This window comes from Ptychodera flava, chromosome 12 (genome assembly GCF_041260155.1).
Source record: "Ptychodera flava strain L36383 chromosome 12, AS_Pfla_20210202, whole genome shotgun sequence".
Taxonomy (NCBI): Eukaryota; Metazoa; Hemichordata; class Enteropneusta; family Ptychoderidae; genus Ptychodera; species Ptychodera flava.
In genome coordinates this window covers 20,419,222-20,441,826 of record NC_091939.1, presented here as the reverse complement: position 1 = coordinate 20,441,826, position 22,605 = coordinate 20,419,222, and the positions used below count along the sequence as shown (strand labels likewise).

The following is a 22,605-nucleotide window of genomic DNA, read 5'->3' as shown; positions in this document are numbered from 1 at the left end:
ACAATGCAACCATGAAAGTAAATCATCATATTTCTGGCTTACAATTAAAGCCACATAATAGCCTGAAATTTGATATATTGAACATTTTATCAAACTCATGAACATCTATACTTCTATTGGAATTTGTATCTCAGATCTAAAATTCTGACCTACCTTGATCATGTGTTCTTGTACACAAGTTGGATCACTGCTACCAAGAATGGAGAGCAGTTCATCATCAGAAATGAAGAAGAACCTTGGGAAGGCATTACGTTTGGAGTCTAGATAGTCATTCAGACTCTTCTGGCATTTCTCTAGCCCAACGCTGATATTCTCCAAATCTTGCAGTCGGTTGGGCTCATGGCAGGCGTCTTTGATTTTAGGATTCTTGTGGGTGTCTTGCATAATCTACGACAATGACAAAAAAGAGAATGGTTGATGTAAAACAAAAAAATTAAAAATAATCAACATTAGCAAGTTAATCTTTAGAAGCCTCTTCATACCAAATTTAACCATATAATATATGCTAAATGAAAAAAAATTATGAGAATTTGAAAGATTCATGAAAGATAAAGAAGGTGGGAAACTAGTTGGCTACAGGGAAATGAGTTGTGAACTAAAGTTGAGTTAGTTTTGTAATACCTTTTTGAACATCTTGTCTATTGCATCAAATTTCTTGGCCTCTTCTGGCAGCTGGGAACGGATATCTCCACCGATGAAGATACTCTCCAAGTACATCCATTTGCGTTGTACAACCATCCAGATCTGAGGAACGACAATGATGATCATGATTGGTGAATGACTTTGGAAAAGCAGTAAATGGGTCTATTGGAATGAATTCCAACCTTATATAGGATTTGACATTACTGGTAGTTAATGTAATGCAATATTAATGTTTCAATACATCGTTTTATCAAGTAAGTGTGCCTATCTCTAAAATTGTGGCTCCTCCTATTAAAGATCACCTAGTTACATCATGAAACACAGCAGTACCTAAAGTATCACAAAACTTACTGTACATACTGTTATTTTGATCACTTTTCTATATAATAAATTCTTGTTAGCATAGTCAAAATCTAGCTCTTACTGTCCAGAAACCAAGTATTTGTATTGATTCTCCATGATTCTAAACACTGATTCTTGTCACGAAGACGCCGCCTGTGATTTTTCAACATTTGATCCTAATCCTAGTTCTTTATCTCCTTATTCGATCCAATTAAAGGTATACAGTCACCTTTAATCTAAATATGCTAATATATAGTCAAAGGGGCGTTCCTAGGTATTCAAAATGTCCATGTGAGGGCGCTGTTTTTAAAAAGCAGCCATCCACTTAAAATCTGTGATTGGTGAGATTTTCTCTTTCCATGGTAACTGTGGCAAAATTGGAACAGGTGACAGTATACCTTTAATACTAAATCAGTAAATCAGCTTCTCTCTGGTATGAATATTGCATTATACTCATGCAGGGACAGGACAAAACATCAAATACCAAGAGCAAAAGTAACTCTGTTTTAATGCTCACCTCTAGCACTTCAGCAATGAGTGAGAGACTCTTTTCCCAGGACTGCACATTACCAAGGAACGGTCCAATAAACCTAGATGCAGACATTGACTGTAAATTCATGGCATTGTCATCCAATATTTGAAGGACTTCATCCACAGAGCCCAGGATAAAGCCCCTCTCTTGAGTTCCTTTCATGTATCTCTGCACCTGGAATTTCATGGCGTCCCACGTATCCTGCACTTCCTTGATACCCTGTGAAGATAGGTACCACACAGTGAAGGTCAGGTGTGGGATATGTAAAGATGATCTTCTCTAAGCAAAGTGCACACAATGGAGAAGAAACACATATCTACTTGCAATGGATAAATGCATTGTTTGTCACTACTTATTTAAAATAGGAAGTAAAATAAGTAATCTTCTATAAATTCAATGTTTGCTTCAACAACTTGGCAGAAAATAAATTAACTAGACCACAGTTTGAATGTCAATGGCACTTCAACATTTTACAAATCAGTATGTATAAAATCTTCGGAAATAGTGAATGGTCTACAGTGATACATTTCAGTAATGTCTTCAACATTCTAATTATTATAAGTTGTGAATCATACAATGCACACCGTACAATTTGTATCGGTGGCCATTTTGTTGTTCACCCTTACAGCTTCGTACGTGTAGATGTGTACCTGGCATATACAATGCACAGTGAAAGAGGGATAAAAAGTTGCTGTATTAAACACAAAGCCAAACTTACAATGTCTCTTGCTCATGAAAGCCAACTCACACTCAAAACCTTACCTTTTCAATGCTCAACTCTTTGGCTGCACTATTCACAATACCAGCAATGGTCTCTGCATAGTTGTGAAGCTCCATAGCAAAGAGTTTCTCCAACGTAAGCGTCTCTGGATTCATATCAAAGTCTTTGCCTGTCTTTGCCATCAGTTCTTTCCAATGGCTGTCAGTGGAGAGAATAGGATGCAATTGTATTTTGGAAGCAAGAAATTCTCTGATGCAAAGAAATTTCTAGAAATTCTCATAGAATGCACTGACTGACTGATTTATGTGTATTAGATAAGGGGCAACATCAAAAGTTCAATGAAGGATAAAAAACTTAATTCTTTTAGTTTGGGGGTGGGGGGTTTTGACCTAAAAAAGTTTCTATCCTACAAATCGATTTAAGGTAAAAATTGCCAGGGGAATGAATATTTTGAAAAAAATAGAGCAGAAATGCACACTTTCGTGTTGAATCCAGCGGAGGGAGTTGTTTTAACACGGTGCAGAGCTGCACCTGGCCTAGTTAGTGTAAACAATGCAGGCTGTTGGCTTCTGTTGCACCATAGACGGTAGTTTCTCTACTGTTTCTGGTTGCACTCGGAATTTATTTTTAATTATATCTTGCTACATTTCTGGTGCATGTGTAGTCCGCCTGAATGGAGCAGTGTGAACTGAGTTGTTACAACCATCAGGACAGATGAGATAGTTTTTATGCCTCTGGAAGGAGAAACCTGGACTTTATTGTTGTTGTTCTTGTTCATTCATTGATAAACTTCAAGTTTGTTGTTAGTATGTTGTATTTACATTGGATGAAACACAAAGTGTGTTCCCAATCTTAAGCCCCACTAGCTGTATCTTTTAGCATTATTTTTATGATTTTACTTTCAAACTAAAATAAGTTTGTGACAATGTAGTCATTTAGGTCTGTGTACACACTGCCGGGGCTATATATGCAATTTTGAACAAGATAAAGATTACACTGCGATAAATGTTCGCCCAAACATTAAATCACAGCCCCATGCAGAAAAGCTAAAACCCTTGATACTATGCATATCTGCATTTAATCTTCATATAAACTGCACAGCGTAGTCCAAACTGTAATCCACAAGGGTGAATGTTTTCAACTATGACATTGTATGTTCTGATTCCTTTTTAATTTACCAAATTTTGAAAATGCCAGGAAATCAAAATGACCGTTAATAAAATTTTAATTTACATGTCAAATGTTTCTGAAAGGAATGGTTTCCTAATGCCAGTAAAAGCTCATATCTCTTCAGAGGGTAGATTTCAGAGAGGAAAGAATAGGTAGATAATTTGACGTCAAAAATTTCAAGAGTTACAGCTAGTGGGGCCTTAACGATGCATTACTTTATTTCACCCCTAAATTGACTGATCCTTAGCTTCGCTTTACATCTATTAGATAGAGCCTGGCAACAGGTTCAATATAAGTCAATTAAGTTTCTAGGGGGGTGGGGGGGGGGGGGTTTGGGGGGAAACTAAGGAATTAAGTTTTTTATCCTACATTGAACTTTTGACGTCGCCCCTATGTAACATAATACTTCAGGTTCTCTAATTTCAGACATTTTTGCTTTTATACGAATGCTGAATATTTTTCCTGACACAATTTTGTCACAGAGACGACTCCATGTTTTTCCTATCATTACTTGAAAACAATGATTGTTCTTATCTATGATTTCAAAGGAATATTATTTCACATTTGATGATCAAGAATGGGTACAACCTTGTTGAACTCAGGAAAGTAGTAATTGTTGAAGTAATGTATATGTGTATGATGCATACCGTTCTCTGAGAGCCTCATTCTTCAAGTCCAAGAGTAAGGGCAGTGATTCTTTGAATTCTTTGAGTTTACTTTCCAGGAAATGAGCTGATGGTGTGCTCTTCATTTCCCTGGGTAGTTTCTTTAGCTGTTTGATGAACCCATCGATGCCGTCCTGTAGCTGGGTCACGTTTAGATTGGCCCACAGTGTCTGCGCCCACTCTTCTCTGGCAGCCTAAAGTAAAAATATGACAAGAAAGGGTCATCACAGATTTTTAATCATGAATGACAGCAGAGCAGTATCATCTACATCAGTTGACCCTGTTCACCCCATTTGCTGGTACAAGGGTCCACATTCACCAATGAAAACAATGGGGCTGGACCAAATCTTTGTGGTGTGAGGGTTATGAGAGTTTTACATAGTCAGGTATTATCTTTTCTTGTAAACAAGCTCTTTCTCTCTTTTGGTCAAAAAACCGTGTATGAGTTCTTCTGTACTGAAGACAAAATGCACTCAAAGAGACTTTTTGATAGAGACTTTTTGACATTTTAACTGACTGATAAAATGTATCCTAAAAACAAACGTATACCCTTGCAAACAAAATACATTTTATGACAGAATTTCATGGCATTTTTTAAGACCCTAATAGACTTTGTAACAAACACAATTTAATTGTATATTTTGAAAAATGTGGACTTCTCATTACACATAGTGGTTATTTTCATGCATTTTAATAACATTATCGATGGGTTTACTTTTTCAAATTTCCCCATTATACAAGCCCTAGTATAGATTTTTTATAGTCTTCTCAAACGAATCTTACATGAAACAGCAAGGGCACTGTACTATACATGCTGAGACTCAGCACTTCTAAGAACACTCATCACAACCAATGAACTCACCTTCTGTGCTTTGTAAATGGAATAGATCTGCTCAAGTCCTTTCATTTCTTTCTGCACAGCCAGTAGATCAGGATACATTGTAATGGGCAGGTCAAACAGTTTCTCAGCATTGGCAAGTTCCTGCCTGTCACGTTCATAGTCCGCTAACTCCTTCTGGTAACTGGCCAGCAGCTCCAGACCTGTGTATCAAAAATTAGAAAGCTATTGTCAATGATATTGCTCTCATACTGGTCAATATTAATTGGAAGTATTTTATATTCGTTCAGAATTATGGAAATGAAACCACAACACTGGCAAATATACATCCAGTGTTCTCCCCAGGCCATTTTAGCGTAGCGGTCCCGCTACGCTTTCGCCTCTCCCGCTACGCTTTGATTCTCCCGCTACGCTTTAAAATATTCCCGCCATCCTTTAGTTCACACGTTGGCGTGTGGGCTAGCGCTCTGCGTAGCTACCAGCTGTTGCATGCATTGTCTACACATAGCGCTCACTGCAACTTTCAACCTGGTGAGAGGTGTGAAGTATGGTATGCGTCCGATAACTTGTCCGTAAGTGTTGAGAGGAACGTTAAAACAATAGAAGAATCGGCTGGGTTGTTCACAAGTTTTCATTCTACGACTATTACGACCAACAAAGACCTTTAGTCGGTATACATCGAGGACAAGTATTCACAGAGTTAGGCGGTGTAGCACTAGCGGGGCCTTTGATCACATTCCATGCTTTGATCAACGAAATGGACCGCAAAAGAAACAAAAGAAGCAGTTGACTAGTGAGGTTGATTATGATTTTACAACGATAATTTTTTTTTTTGTCCGAGTACGATCACGATCGCAATCGAGTTCACATTGCATAAATTCCAATATGGCGGCGGCCATGTTGGCGGACGTGTTTATAACGCGTTGACATTGATCCTGGCGTCGCGTGTGGTTCCACTCTGACACGTTCTCTGAAAGATTTACACCTGATTTTCGAGTGATTCTAGTCGTACTTAGTTCATGTCTTGTGATCATCTTGGTGGTATTTTTAAAATCAATAATTGAACGACGATGTTCAGTGGCAGTGGTAGTTAGGGGGGGGGGGGGGGGGGCTGGTTGAAATTGATCCCCGTGATGAAACATTATTCGCGGTGTTTGTCGTTCAAAAATGATATAAAAACTCAATTACATTTGAATTGTGTAAAGCTTAAACTTATGAATTTTCCTCTTTGTTGGCAATTTTTGACAATTTTATTAGCAATATATGTATTAATGAAACTCCAATCAGACGAACCATTCTTACTTTCAATCTGAACTTGCTGTTACTGTTTGAATCTTCTACTGTGATGATTTATTTAAGTGTAATAAAGAGTTTCCATGATGTTCAAATTGCATACTTGTGTGTTACCATTGCATTTTGTTGTGAGTGTACATGAATGCGTGGGTGCATGTGCAAGCTTATATCCACTGTGCAAATATAATTAAAGATATGCAAATGATTATGCAAATTAGCCGCTACGCTTTTGCTTGATCCTGGGGAGAACACTGTACATCTATGTGTCATATACCACAGACTATGCTTTGGCCTAAACCTGTGTTAGCAATGGTGATTGCGGACTTGCTTACAGGGAACTAAGGGTGGACAGGATAAAGTATGATACTCTTGCACCATTGGTAAGAAACTGACCAACTTGGCCTCTGCACATGAAGACAGGGCCAATCTGTATCCATACCGCGCTGTATTGGTAGTTGTGTTCTCTGTGTCAGCTGACTATTAAAGTGAGACACCAACTTACACTAGCCCTTAAAATGGTTATACACATGAAAAAGCCATACAAATCATTTTTGAATAATTAATTTATATGTTATTGCTTCTCTAGTCACACAAATTCAATCACCTGATTACCTTATAAAATATTACACAGGTATCCAAGAACAAGAAAACGGTATAAATGGTTATTGCTTTCGTGGAAAGCAGTGGCCTTACCTTTGTCAAGATCAGCACCCACTGCTCCAGGCCCTTCCATTTTGAATTTCTCTTGGAAGGTGGACAGCTCTGAGCCAAAGTCTTTGATTTGATCTTGTGTGATCTGCAAATACAGTAATACAAAATACAGAATGAGTTACTCCTAGTTGGTAGGTACTCTTTGTTTTCTGAAATGCAATAACTGTTAAAATCATACCTGTAATACTATAATTATGATTATTATTTATTTGTTTATTTATTTTTATTATATTTCTTGTAATGCCCTGGGTAAACTTTTTCCTTATATTAAAGATATGACAAAACAACTGATTATGTAACAAGCTTTATGTTATTCTATATGTTGCAAATTTCTCTTCCAACATGACCTAAAACAAAATATGAGGTTGGTAAAATACAGTGATCAAGTATCAGAGACCACAATCTTATTTTTGCTTAGGCAAGCAGATTTAAATTTCTACCTGACCACAAATGGAGTAAATACTGGAGTATTTAATGATGAGCACTATAAGCCAATCATATTGGGATTCAAATTGAAAATGTTTAGGGCCACCAAATGCTAAAATCAACTTACCAATGTTACCACACAAAGCAAATCTCTATTCTGAAATCTTCAGCTTGCAAAAAAGGGAAAACAAGAGTTACAAAAGAAATCTCTCCTACCTCAGTGAATTTTTTCTTGACAACTATGAGGCTGGCATCAACATGTTTTGATTCAAGGAACAAGTCTTCCCAGATTTGTCTGATGTTCTGACATAGTGTGTTCTCTTCCTCGGTCACTTCAATGGTGTACATGGCCAGTGTTCTGTATCTCTCCTGAATGTCCACAAATCTCATCTCAACATTGAGTGACATGTCCTTGATGTCCGCTATCACCCTCAGTACAAACTTCAGGTCTTCAAGAGTGTCTGGCGTCTTCTTCAGATCCTGAGTGAGTTGCTGAAAATGACCAAAAAAGGGAATACCTGATTGTAAAATACTGTGTGGATGTATTTTATCATTAATTTTGCGGTTACGTGTATAGCCATCAGTGTCTTGGGATTTTGATATGATCTGCAATAGCAAATCATATGTGACATTGGGGATCATCCAGAGGAACATCTGGGTAGAATGAACACCATGCAGTGTCTCCTAGGAATGATAACTTTTAAGATGGTAAAGTACTGATTAATTTACACATGTATTGCTTTTCAAAGTATAAAACCATAATTCATTTACAAATGATTTTCATGAAGACAAACCACACTGAAATACAATGAACTACATAAAGAGTTAAACCCCCATTTCGAATAGTCTATGGTTCAAACAAAAGCATGTGCAAAAACGTTCTTAGAAATATGAGTATTCCATAAGTTTTTGTACATGTGGGTTTGTTTGTACTGCTATCACATGAACTCTTTGGTATACTGAGTCTATAGAACACCGTCAGTCCATTTTTTCAAGAGCAGAAACATTGAGTTGTATATATACATCTACTGATAAATACGTTCAGAGTAAATTCAATATAGGAGCACACCCTATCCAGCGTCTTCCTTCTTTCATTCCTATCTGTATTTATTTAATTTTTTATGGGCCCTAATGTACTAGCCCGGGAATATTTCTTGGGTCTCATACTAATTCCATTTATTTCTGTTGGATAGTATTAATTAAAAGTTTCTTGAACTGTACGACATAAGAGAGGACACGGCATTGGCTTTGAGTTGGTGAGGTTGCCGGACTTTACTATTTTAAAATTTATTTTTTCAGGATAAAACTTAAAAAGTGTGTTTGAACATGCAGTCAACAAAGCAAAACACAGATAAAACGTGTGCCTTGTGTAATATTCCTGGATAAAAAGATGTTCATCATAACAATGAATCAAATATACTCTTGTCATGGTTAAAAGCACAGCACGACGCATGCTTGTTAAGGGAAAATACACAGTCAATATGCAGGAGGATGATGTAGACTGAATGCTGATGGATGACAGAGGTCAGGGGTCATATGAACTCATCACCTGGACAGCTGCCTGAGTTTGGTCAATAGGAGGCAGTCTTTCTTTGATGTTGACCTCCAACTCCTTTGGTTTGAATGTCACAATGCATTGTGAGAAGAATGAAGCATGAAGGATTGCAAGAGATACATATTTATGAAACTGAAGATAGTGCCATGATTCAAGTGTTTTGTATCATAGATTGAAATTCATCTGAGTGCAGCAATTAAATTTTCACATTGCTTAGCTGACATTGCAACAAATTAACATTTTTACAAGCAAATGAGCAATGTGGTGATTGCACTGTACATTTCATTTCCAAGAAAAATGTCTTTCTTCTGTCGAACATTGTCATAAACCTGTAGTACATTCAGAAACCCTATATAATTCTTTCATTAATATAATGCAAGAAAACTTCATAACAGTACAACACATAATTTACAAAGTCCTACCTCGAGTTCACCTCTCAAGCCAAACAATTCTTCCTTGGCAGACTCATTGAGAAGTTGGCCGAGGGATTCAACCCACTTCTTGGCATGATCTTGAACTGTCTTGGCCAAGGGTGACAGCTCCAATCTGATGCACTCTTGGTCCTTGATCATAGGTTGGTTGCCAACCTACAGGATTGAAAAGAGTAAAAATGTCATTTTTCAGCAGTAACTGATGATAGTCTGTTTCTTGTTGTGGCTAAATACTGAAAAACACTAATATTATACATCTATGAATTTAAAACTTTTGAGAAAAATTCAGTAGTTTTCTCTTTAACATTATAAAGTTCAACAAAAAGGGTAAGAGGCTTGAAAGACAGCTATAGATCAACTTCAGTCTTCACTGTAACAGACTATTTCATGTATTCTCTATAAACTGAATCAAACATATGTAAATTTTCATATCCATTTGCTATCCATAACTTTTGTTATTCCGTTATTCAGTTGTACCGGGTAGTCAATTCCAAAACATATTTTTGCAGTAATATGCATTCAGAAAGTATGATTCTACCACTCTCACTAGGTATGCAAAGCTCTAGAAAGTTTTGCTTCCAAAATTCTGAATACATGATGAATTGCATGCAGGGGTAACAATCATGAAAATAAAGTACAAACCTCAACTGCAAGATTGCTGTAGAACTGCAATTTCTCATCGTAGGAGACACAAGAGGGCTTCTTCTGTGCAAACTTATCCAGCATGATGGTCTTGTCCAGTTTCCACAGTGGCCTGTACCTCTTCCACTTGTTGAGGTACTTGGTGAGAGTTGACAGCGTCTTCTGTATGTTGCTGGACAGCCCTACCACCATGTCAACGATGGCTGGGTTGGATGAGATGTCCTTGAAGAAACTCAGTATGATTGGTTCATCTTCTCCTTCTACATTCTGCGGAGGTGTTTCAATGCATGTACCGTGCATCCACCTCACGAAGTTCTTGGTTCTGGCATGGAAAGATGAGAAAATCATTTTGTATTATTCAATCATTCAGTTTTAACTTTTACATCAAATTCATGAAATGAGTAACATTCAATACAAGAACACTAAACAAGAAACTAAATAAAGAAATTAATGATCTGTAAGTTCTGGACTCTATGATGCACACAATAATAAATCTGCAGCGTGAAATTTGTAAACAATTTGTTTGACAGTTGTGTGCAAATTGTATGAGAATTAATCATCTAGCACCTGACAATGTATGGGGGTTGTTGACAGGTTGTACGAGGTGTATTTTGAGGTTGTGCAGTGACTGTGTAAAGGTTGTCATGTAATGATGGTGTATGTAGAGGTTGTATACGAATGGGTCAAACCCAGAATTCGGATGGACAGTGGTACAACCAAAACCATGTGCATAAACACGCATAGAAATCTGTGCATACATTGGCTTGTTTGAGCTGCCATCATGTGATCTCTTGGGTGTACTGAGTCTGTACAACACCATGCATCTTTTTATTCCACATCCCTTCTGTTCCAGAGTAAAACCATTACATGAGGATTGTATCAAGACAGTGTTAGTTAAGTAAAACTAGGAGGGCCAGGCAGCTGTACAGAGATTATATGAGGAGCAATAGAGAGGTAAATAGGAATTTTACTAGCATTTACATGAATCTGCTTAAAAAGGGATTGTGTACACATACATGTATGTATGGAGACTGCACAGGTTTATTGGATCTGGACATCAAGCAACACAAATACCTACCCTTCCACACAGTCCCTGACACACTGCATCAGAAGTTTATAGATCTCATTGGCAGCTGGTGAAAGGATGATCTCAGGAGCTGACAGCATGGCTTCTATTTGGAACAATGGCTTCTCTGATGTTATGGCGTCACTGAAGGCTGCCAGGTTCCGACTGATGAGCTATTGGGATATAAAAGCAACATATCCTATTTCAACATTCAGACTACAGAGGGATTGCCCTGTCAGGCATTTTCACAGATCAGATGTTATGGCAGATTTGATTGCAAAATGCACCACATACAGAAAGCTGTTTGCATTCCCCAAAACGACTTAAATCATGTGAGAGTTCAATCAGGAGCTATGAGACACAGCTGAGCTCTCTGTTACATATATGCCAGTGTTAAAATATTACTGTATCCCTAAAACAATCTATAGAGAGTACTGTATCCAATAAAAGAACATGTAACATAAGAGGTAAATTTGACATCATCCTGTCATCTTGATATAATCACATAAATCTATAATGTTACCTTTGTGAGTGAGTCGTAAACTCTCCTTTCCCAATAGGAATAGTATGACGCCAGTCTGGGTGACCTTCCAGTGTTTGTATGCACCACAAGTCCCTCCATCTTTGTCAGCAGTGGGCCAATAGCCCTGTACTTTCTAGCGAGTGTCTCAAAGGTGTGTGCTCTTTCCTTCTCTATGTGCTCAAAATATTCCTGCAAATTTGAAAATGTTGGAATTGATGTATGTCACGTACAGCATAGAAATTTTGAGAAGCTTGTTGTTCATGGTGGAAGTCATTAACCCCTTGACTACCAAGGCCAATGTATTCCTATATACCAGGCCCCTTATGTAAATATTGATAAAATCTGGGTGTGTGGTCATTGCATGAACACTGCTTAGAGTAAAAATTAAGTAAGTACCAATAAACCATATATTTTCTGAATCAGCATGAAAATTTCCACTTTTCATACATAAAGTTTGTATTTCCAGGTCACGTGACTGATCACATGACACATCATTTGACCAGAGTTGGCAAAGAATATGAATATTTAAAGCATCAGGACGTGTTTTGAATCCATAAAATGATGCAAATTTGAATACAGTTGCAATTTTCATGGCATTGTCTTTACATATATGTAATAATAACTACCCTTTACTTTATTTATAGATGTACCTATTTAAGATTTTTCTTACAAAAGGCAGAGTAAATAAACCATAAACATCAGCATCTGACATGATTCTGTATTTGAAAATCAACACATTTTATATTTGTAAACACCTGCTTTATGTCTTCCTTGCAGAAACATGCATCTAAATGGTTATGATTTATCAAAAATATTTCACAATATTTAAAAATACATTTTTGGGAACAACATATCACATGACCAAACACATGACCAGTCATGTGACCAGTCATATTGATAATATGGCTGCTATAAAATTTCACTGGCTTATAGTAAAACATTGTATTTCCTCTAGTTTCATTCACGAATATTGCTGTTAATAGAACATATTTACATATAAATCATTTGTTTTCAATAAATAAACATTTCATTTCATTAAAAAAAAACCATAAACATCTTCGCGATCGTCCGTACTTCTGAAAACTGTAAACAATCAGTGATCAGCTTGACCTTTCAGGGTCGAGATCATGGGTTACGACATTTGCTTCCGGATTTTGGCCATATTCGGACGTACGGGGGGGCAATCACATTCAGGCCAGATCGGAATACATCAATCTCAGTTGCGCTGCGTGCTGGCGCCGAAATTTACGGGATTTTTTAGCGACAAAAACGAAGCAAATACGCCAATTTAACTGTGCCGGATATTTCCGGCACTCAAGGTATATGGTAATTCAACATGGCGCCGGAAATATCCGGCGCCATAGGTAGTCAAGGGGTTAAATTTGAAACACATACATATATTACCGTAATAGTGGCTTGCATACTGTAATCTGGTGATTTTCATGTGTGTATTTATAATAAATAACACATTACATTTGGCTATTTTAGGGTTTACATTCATAGCACTCAGGAACTTTGGTACATGTACAAAACTAGAATCAATGGAATCCGAGTCAATTATGGTATAAATATTAATCCACTTCATAAAAGACATGTTTTTAGTAGCATCCTTTTTAATAACTAACTCTGTCAAGTTGCTACATTAAACTGGCACCAATCTTAACTTTTCCCTACACTTACTATGGTTGTGATGTCTTTTTAGCGAAATTAAAACCTGCTAACTGCAATGAAAATCCGAATATAGTGACAAAAGCATGCAGGCTATTCAAAGTGTTTTACAATATTACCTTAGCACTTGGTAAAGTATCAGCAAATCTGATTGGTGGTCCTCTGAAGAGATCTGCATATTCCATGATCTTCAGTCTCTGGTCAATGTCTTGCGCATTTTTCTGTATCTGGTTCACCAGTGACTCAAACTTACCTAGAGCCTGGCAAAAATAATGCATAAAGCTAGTACACAAATGACGGTTAAAGTTATTCTGACACGATGATACTACCTGTACCTCAATCTGTGTAATTCACCAACTCAAAGTTAAGGGACATTATCTTTGTCAGGGGTTGCAAGGGTTGTATATGTCATATGCCAGAAGTACTCACTGATGAATTTTCCATTGCAGTTAGAACTGCATTGTATATAAATCTGTTGAAACTGTGTGTGTGTATGTGTGTGTGTGTGTGTGTGTGTTTCTGTGCTGTATGATTTTTTTTCTGCATGTAATTAAATACATATGGAGATACGGATATCTTTGGTCATGTGTCTGTGTGTGTGTGTGTGTATCTGTGCTGTGTGTATGTTTTTTTCTGCATGTAATTGAATACATATGGAGATATGGACATCTTTGGGCAGGTACAGTTGTGTTGGTATATCACACGGGAAGAAATGAAACAGTTACCAATCAGATCATACAATTAAGCTGCAGTACATCAGGTAGTTGTCAAATGCTCTCCAAGCTTACACATTCACAATGCATTGATTATACTTACTTTGACTAGCTTACTGAATTTCAGTATGCCATACTTACCTCTCAAAGTCCCTAGATCTACAAAAGCCTCAAGGAACTGCACTGTGTCATAAAATAGTAGGGAATGCTTCTCTCTTACTTTTGAGATCAGTAAAGCTCATAAATTGAATGTTTATTTAAGTGGGAAAAAATGTCAGTGAAAGACTATCACGTTTTTGCCCATCTAGGATGTGGTAGTGTGACGACAGCAAGCTGATGTATGTCTTCATGAAAAATCCAGGCAAACTACATTGCAGTTTGTTGACATATATATTTCACGCCAATTGATAATTTCTGAGGTGCAGTGTTAAAAAAGAATTTTATTACGAAGTCTGAACGATGTCTGGATCTTTTGTTTCGGTGACGGGTGAAAAAATGATGCAATTGTTGCCATGGTGATAAAAGGAAATTGACACAACACATGGCATTCACTTTATGAGCTTTACCAGGGTAGTTACAATCCCTACAACCTTGAACCAATCCTCTGTAACTCTATGGTGGTTTCTCGTCTTATGACTTGCAAAACTGTGACAATGGTGAATAGCTTGGGTGCTACAGCTGATGCATAACAGTGAGTTGTAAATTTCTTTCTACTGTCTTTTTTATAGTCCTGTACGTGCTAACTCAGCATTATTTTAGTTATAGATTCTCAGCAGGTATTGATTTTATGGCTGCAATGTCCCTATTCACATCTGTAATGGCTGATAAAACACCTCTATGTAGGCATGTTATTGATTGGTCTACAGTTATTTGCAATAAAGTGGGTGTCCTTCACTGTCAAAATATCTCGTTAGTACACTATCGACTTCAATATTTTTTAGGCAGGTGAAAAATTCCACCACACCAGAATTTTGCTAATGATGTTAGTGAAAGCTGCACAGTGAAGTGTTGTGGAAGAAGACGAGACTCTGGCTAGAGTTACAAGGACTGGTTCGTTTTCCTACTCCATACAAACCTGTTCACATCTGCTGATGTAATCGCTAATACCCAATGAGTTCCAATTGAGGCGCTTGTAGCCAGGTTTCATGGTGCGCCGCAGATCTCTGGTGTGCTCTTCCAATAGCATGGTCTGTGAATGTGAATAGGGTGACCATTTCAAATTCTGAACTCAAAAGTCAAATCAGTGATATCATTGTCAGGATGAGTGGCTGTCATGAAATGACATAAGAAAACTGTAAGAATTGACATCACCAATTTTTAGGGCTGATACAGGTATTGTATAAATAAATTAAAATTGTTTATAATCTGTAATCTGTTAGATATGGTCTAAGGTGAGATATATTTCTAATGATAATGATCACAACTGTATGTTAGCCTTAATCTTCATCAATGGTAAAATTTAAGTCTCTTGAAGGCGAACTGACATTTCCCTTTCAGTACATGATGCTTCCACAAAATTAATGATAGACTCTGACCATAAACAGCATTGAGAATGGCAAAAAAAGGGACATCTTCAAATATTCACATGGCAAGACTCCAGAACACAGGGCCTACACTACACAATTTTACAAATCAATAGAATCCTAGGGGATCCAATTAATACTGAGCTATGAGATGAACCCCGTAGGAATACCCAAGTGTTTGCTTCGGGAAGATGTTTTTCTGGTCTCAGGTGTACAGGTCACATTATATAGGAGAATGAGCTCCTGATCTCAGATAATATTTCCATACCTCTGCCGGGTTGAGAGATGCAATGGCATTGTGATATCTGTTCAGCATGTGTTTGAGACCATCATTGTACTTGATGTATTTATCCTCCTGTTGAAGAAATACAGTAAAAGTCACATTTACCCAGTATAAAATTGTAAAGTTTCACTTGGGAATAAAATGACTTTACCTGTTTAATTTATTTGATGACGTTTTGGGAGAGAATATCTCTATACACACATTAAATTCTTTCATTCCTTTTCATGTTATTAGGTTCACCTTAAGTAAGGAAGACGATGGTGTTGTATCAGTGTTTCTTGACATACTCATTTGAAATACAAATATGCAAATCAAACGTTAAATGTTTATTTGCTCAATTTTCTGATGCAAGGAAGCTTTGGACCTCTTGTTAACACTGGTAATTAATTGTAATAACAAATTTTAGAGTGGATATTCATGCAAAAGAGGGAAGGATTTTTCTGGAAACTTTCGACCAGTTCACATTTATGTCATCACTGACTCATCAGGAAGTTTAGAGTTGTCGGCGATTTTGCGGACTCACCTGTAATGCAACATTCCTTGCAAGCTCAGGAATGGAAAAACCCAGCTGTTCCATGTGTTTGGTCTCAGTGACTATTTCCGATAACTCTGGCGCAAAGTCCACTACATACTTGACAGCTAATTGGGAACCAAAGAACACCATCTTGTAATTAAAACACTGGCTTGATCGACATACTAGTACATGCTTACATGGCAGAGTGATGTTAGAGTATTATGTCGGGGCAGGGGGAATATCTTTATTCGATCAATGGTTAAATAAATGGAACATTAGTAACAATATAACATATTGCTTACTTGGATGACAGGCATTGATGGTTGCTGAATTTTCTAATTTATCATGACAAGCAAAAGAACTTACTTGACCTTAGTACAAACAAATCTGGAAAGACTTGTCACCAACAGTTTGCAATCCTGTGTTTGTCAGTTAACCTTGTAACTGGGTCAAGCAAATTCCATGTATAGCGTAAATGATCAATTTCTCTTTGCTCATTAGTATTGACATGCAAAGTTTTTGCACTCTTTCTCCACGGTTATTTTGACCAAAGATCTGGTATTTTGTGATGTTAGCAGCAAAAGCTGCAGCTCATACATGTAAACAGTAGTATTTACGCTGGTTTTCCTAAAATGTTACGTCAGCTACATCATGTATTTGTTAGTGTGTGTTTCTGCTTATCCTCATTGGTAAAACACATACAAAGACATAGGCCGATACTAGTAAATCAAAGAGCAGACAACAGACATAAATACAGCAAGAAAGAGACATTTAGTAGAGCAAAAGTTACAGATTGCCACACAAAGCAGACTTTACATTTAAAAAAATAGTACACGCAGAGAAACACTTTGCCGTTAGCAATCATTACAATCAATACCATACTGTTCTGTGCTGGATTGTCACACACTTACACCAACAGTTCACAACTTCTGATGATCAATTTCAAACCTGGGATTTTCACAAAATGTTGTTAAAATATTCGGATTTCAGTCTCGCGCAGTTTTTATTTGCTTGCTTTTGAAAATGAGGAGACTGATACACTTGTTTGTCCACAATTGGAGTATTCTTTATACTAGCAAGCATATGTGCTTTAGTTGTATTGGGAGTTGGGAAATTTGCAAACCATTATGGAAGGGTTATAATTCTAAAAATAATTTTAAAGGCAAGTACTTCATATTCAGTGAAACACTCAAACAGCCAATGAGTGTTGTTTAACTTTAGATATTAGGCACTATATATACATTATATATATCATTAGATAGATATAGTATGTACGGTATTCAATCCTAATCCTTGAATATGAAATGTTTTTGGCTTTGCAATAGTAGCAGAAGTGAAGTTCAAACCCAGTAGTGACCAAATAAGTACCCTGATTGCATCTCTGTGATGCTCATAGTTGCTGGAACTAAAATACCTATTGCAGAAGATGCTGGGCAGTTGCAGTAGACAAATACTTTGGAATTCTTTGGCTTGCTTTCGGCTGAAATTCCAAGATAACAGGCTACATTTTAATTAAGTTTTAATGTTAATGCCCGGTTCATTTGTACAAATCATCAAGCCCTTTTGCCACGTGTAATAGTTTGTTAAATAAAAATATACTGTAGAATCATTTGCATGTTGGAGACTCATGTATAGTACCTAAACCTACACAAACACTCTGTATAAACTTATTCTCCATAATCTGGACCTCTGAACTGAGGGGTGGGGTCAAGGGGGAGAGCCTTTTTTCTGTTGGTTTGCATATACACCGATGATTAAATACTTTTAAGGGTTTTTTACCAGGAAGATCTATACTGGTGGTTCATCATTTGACATTTTCATTTCTACATCACACACAACACCAATTACCTTGACTTTGTTGTTGTTGTGATTGTTGCTGTTGTTGTTGCTGTTGCTGTTGAGATGGTTGTTCAGTTTCTAGTGACAAACGCATGCAACACACAAGAGTTGACAGAGAATGAAATGCACAAATTACACAGAATAAAAAAAGAATGAATAACACATTATTGCCATACAAAAAAGAAACGTGAAGATAGAAGATGGAAAACAACATAACCAGGCTGACAAATGTAGATAGGTAACAATGAAAGAATGATTAAAATAACCCCAGAAAACATATTTATCAACTTTAATATTACTTCAGTACTGTCACCTTATCATAAAACAGAACACCAAATCACCAAGAATTTTTACACATTTTCCTTACACTTAGAAATTAAAGGAAAAACAATTATACATTTACAGAGTCCTTATCACAGTGTACAACCAGGTTATGACAGAGAAAAACTGCAACATCAAACTGCAACATGAATAGTTCAGAGAAGAGAGAAACATCAGATTGCCTTGAGACAGGTTCAAAGCTACACAATAGGTAGAGGTGAGCCAAAATATTTCACAAGGGGGTTTTTAGTATGGCAATGTAGCATACCTGCTTGCGATGTTGTTCCTGGTACAGCCTCCTCTCCTTCTTCAGTGTTAGTTACCTCCACCTGGACCTGAGTGATGGAGCCCTGGACTGGCTTTGCCAGTAGGTTTCTTTTCAGTAAGCCTGGTAGTGTGGCCTCCACATACTCCCTCCACTCTTCGTACTTCTTGTCTTCATACTCTTTCATTTGCTTGGCCACATCAAGGTACTTCTTACGAGCCTACATATTATATTTACAGAAATTTTCAGAAATTATGCTGACTTTTTTGAGTTTTCAAAATGATGAAAGAAAAACTTTTGCATATCACCTTTACATTTCTGCATTATCAAACTTGTGAATGATCATCTTCATCAAAATTGGACATTTGAAAGTTACTTTAAGCAGATTAACATTTAAAAACGACATGTTGAAATTACTTGAAAAAAACCTCAAACACCACATGCTTCATATTTATTTATCACCCATGATTACGTTTTTGAATTACTGACTTACAAACTGAGTATTTACGTGATAAATATAAGGTCATGTTCATGTACAGCATGAAAGTGACTGTTTTCTTCACAAATTCAAGATTGAGTGCACATGTACATCTCTTGTAATCTCACCTGTTTTCCCATTTCACTGGTGACCATTTCGTCGACTGCTTGGAATCTGATGATGGTGTGTTTGATTCTGAAGAATAGTGATCTCTCCCAGGCTATGGATCCAGCGACAGGTGGCTGATTCTTTGAAAGTGGTGGATTTTCAAGACCTTGCTTGAAGAGTGAATTCACTGTGTCCACCTGAATGGAAAAACAGTTACCAGTAAATGTGAGTTACAATTAGGCTTCACACTAGTGTACAAACTGGACTGAACAAAATTAACAGTAATACCGAGTTGACTACAAAGCATTTAACGTTGGTGTATTTTCACTGCATATTCACTGCATAAATAATACTATTGTTATCACTGATTGTGTACTGGTAAGTCATTTCAAAGTTTGAAATAGCTAAAAAATTTTATATTTTTTCAGGGACACATTATTCTAGTAAAGTCTTTCACAATTGAAGATTAAAATTCAATCACAAAATTGTTGGAAAATGTGTGATTAAGTTGTATGATGTTGAAAAAACAATGGATTCTCTTATGGCTATACCATTCTAGAAGAGCTATCATCTCAAAAAACAAAAACTCCCTAGAAACTCTTTGCATAGCCTCAAACCGCCGAAACTTAGGTCCCATAAATGCAATATTTTATCAGCCACATTGTACATCAGGCATATAAAACTTTCAAGTGAAATATCTGATGAGAACTTTACAATTCCTACCTCTTTACCATACTGCAGGAGAATATCATTAAACTTCCTCATCATCTGAGAATTGATGGCTTCACGTGATCTAATGTGCTTGAACTTAAGCAGCATATCAAAGGCACCTTCGGCAGATCTTAGAGTCTTGAATGACTCATCAATGAAGTGTTTGGCTTCTCCTTCAATGGCGGTGACTTCCTTGTGGAACCAATCCATCACATTCTTCCACTGGTGAATGTGTTTCAAGGCAAACTGGTCAAAGGTCACCTGAAATTTGTAACAATAGAACGCATTAATGACCATGATCATCTTCAGATAGTTCACACCTCAAAAGTGAAAGACTTCCAACTTTTGCTAAAACTTTCCTCGATAAAACATTCAACCATTCTCTTACCAAATCAAAAATAAAAATCAGGCATCATTCTGCAAAGTTTGGTACTGGAGAAACAAATTAGCAGACATTTACTGATATTTGAAATTCGAAATTGCTGCCATCCCTGTGTTAACTCTATGAGGGAATATAAAATTTTCGATTTCGCAAAACTAAGAGAATAAAAAAATTTTCTTACACAAAGAGCTTTAAAATGAGCTCCTCGGTGGTAGATCAGAAAAGTATTGTAAAAATGTAAGTGTCCAAATGACTCTCCTGAGGTGCATTCTACCTTGAGACAGTGTTTACCAAAGTAGAGCAACTTGTCCTGGTGGACAGTCACTGGATTCATGTAAGTAGGAGTTTAGATATATCTATTTTCATATATGTGTAATAGGTGAAATATTATATAAAGCTACTGTATAAAGGTAAGACTTACTTGCTCTAGGGGCACAACCAGATCATCAACTCGCTTCAACACTTCCTCTATTTTCTTTGGATCGCCAGTGACTGATTTCAACTCAGGTCCAAAGATGTTGTAAAACTCTTCCAAAACCTGACAGAGAACACGTAACAGTCACACAAAATAACCTTCACACACTGTTCAAACTAAAAGTTCACATCAATCAAGCAAATCAGTTTAAAAAAAGAGCTTCATAAGTAATTTTCAATTATGCCCTGAAAGAACCCAGTCACAAGTCCTGCATCATTGATGGAGAGAATAGACAGATTCACGGTACAATTCTAGAAGCCCATTTCTTCCCGCCTATTAAAATCAAAATTACCTGTGCTACATCATGAATATCCTGACAGATGGTTGCCATGTAATCCGTTCTCTCAAACAACTTCTTTCTATCAAACTCCCATCTGGAGTCTCTTCCAGATGCTTCAATTTTGGCTCGGACTTCAAAATAGGACTCTCTCCACAGTTCAAGGGTCTTCTTTGCCTCTGATGTTTTGGCTTTGATCTGTGGAGGGCTTTCCCTGGGAAGAAATCAGTATAAGCAAACAACCTTACAGTTTTGCTTAGCACAAGTTCCAGTGCATATTTTTAAGAGAACACTAGCAGTATGCACGTTTATACAGTGGATATCAGTCTGGGTTATACACTGCATTTCTAGAGAGTTCACAGTGTTGTTTTAGCAGGTAAAAAATCCTTAACTTACTTGAATATTGTTCTGATGTTGATAACCCTTGCCACTCTCTCTGCTAACTCCCAGGCTATTCTTTCCATAAGTGGCACCATCCTCTCATCCCTGTTGTAGTGCCTGGAAATGATCCAGACCATCCTCAGTGCATTCATCATGGACGGAATAGTATCCAACACAATGCCGAATCCGGCACCATGGGTAAGGTTCTTGAAATGCCTTTCTAACGTAGACAAGAACCTCACATTGTCTTTGGCTTCAGTGTAATATTTGTTCAGCTCAGAACGATTGAGCTCAAAGCTCTGCAGGATGGCCTGGTCTTGTCCTTCCTTCTTGGCTACGATGTCCAGCATCTTTCCAACGGTAGGTAGCTTCAGTTGCTCACTCAGGGCACTGAGGGTGGCATTGCGCTCTCTCCAGAAATCAATTTCAGCTAAGGGTCCATTTCCCTGTGGTGTTTTCTTCAACTGAGTTTCAACAGCACTGGCTATCTGCTGGGTCCATTCCAAGCAGGCGTTTTCAATCTGAGTCACAAGCTCTTCATCCTTGGCCAGTTCATTGATATCTCCATCAACATTCAATTCCGGAATATCAAGCCGGACTTCACCTTCAATCTGCTGGATGGTACGGGATATGTGGGATGAAAACTTCTGCATGTTGATGAGGAACTCATCTCTGAGCAGCGCTTTGTTTGCCGACTCTGCGATGTTGAACTCTGGGGAACCTTCAGACTCATCTTCATCGCGAAGAGCTGCATGGTCCTCATCTCTGGGAGTGGCTGGTACTTGCTGGGGAGATCCATCTCCATTTTTGTGGCTGTTGAAGGACAGCAAGGGCATGTACACCTGCAAAGATAGTTATAAACATTTATTATGTGTTATCAATATAAACTTTTAAAGGTTTTTTAACCAAAACTTTGGACTGTAATCGTTGTATGAAACAGCAAGTCTGAATCTGTAACAGTATACAAGGAGAGTTGGGAGAAGGGGTTAAATAATCACTCCAACCATCTAATTCCACTTTTCAATTCTTGTTAGAAAGGCTGTGCCTCAGCTCTATCAGTCCAGAGGAATAGAGTTACCCTCAGATCTATCAGTATAGAGGAATAGAGTT

The 22,605-nt window shown here is 37.3% G+C and overlaps 1 protein-coding gene across 2 annotated transcripts in view; it reads right to left on the bottom strand.

The window, feature by feature from the left end:
* LOC139145363 (dynein axonemal heavy chain 10-like) overlaps positions 1 to 22,605 on the bottom strand; it is a 66,445-nt gene that overhangs the window by 41,575 nt on the left and 2,265 nt on the right. Inside the window, exons 5-27 of one of the 2 annotated variants that reach the window (XM_070716482.1) lie at positions 21,511 to 22,337; positions 21,130 to 21,328; positions 20,784 to 20,900; positions 19,993 to 20,241; positions 19,290 to 19,466; positions 18,687 to 18,903; positions 18,107 to 18,175; positions 16,268 to 16,383; positions 15,730 to 15,816; positions 15,014 to 15,127; positions 13,345 to 13,485; positions 11,558 to 11,746; positions 11,047 to 11,207; positions 9,969 to 10,290; positions 9,318 to 9,482; positions 7,557 to 7,832; positions 6,897 to 6,999; positions 4,935 to 5,113; positions 4,055 to 4,266; positions 2,279 to 2,435; positions 1,502 to 1,735; positions 622 to 744; positions 154 to 387 (exon numbers count right to left, since the gene is read on the bottom strand). In XM_070716482.1, the coding sequence (XP_070572583.1) occupies positions 154 to 387; positions 622 to 744; positions 1,502 to 1,735; positions 2,279 to 2,435; positions 4,055 to 4,266; positions 4,935 to 5,113; positions 6,897 to 6,999; positions 7,557 to 7,832; positions 9,318 to 9,482; positions 9,969 to 10,290; positions 11,047 to 11,207; positions 11,558 to 11,746; positions 13,345 to 13,485; positions 15,014 to 15,127; positions 15,730 to 15,816; positions 16,268 to 16,383; positions 18,107 to 18,175; positions 18,687 to 18,903; positions 19,290 to 19,466; positions 19,993 to 20,241; positions 20,784 to 20,900; positions 21,130 to 21,328; positions 21,511 to 22,337 (4,668 nt within the window). The remainder of the gene's footprint in view (positions 1 to 153; positions 388 to 621; positions 745 to 1,501; positions 1,736 to 2,278; positions 2,436 to 4,054; positions 4,267 to 4,934; positions 5,114 to 6,896; positions 7,000 to 7,556; positions 7,833 to 9,317; positions 9,483 to 9,968; positions 10,291 to 11,046; positions 11,208 to 11,557; positions 11,747 to 13,344; positions 13,486 to 15,013; positions 15,128 to 15,729; positions 15,817 to 16,267; positions 16,384 to 18,106; positions 18,176 to 18,686; positions 18,904 to 19,289; positions 19,467 to 19,992; positions 20,242 to 20,783; positions 20,901 to 21,129; positions 21,329 to 21,510; positions 22,338 to 22,605) is intronic. The other variant, XM_070716483.1, reaches the window with a different exon arrangement.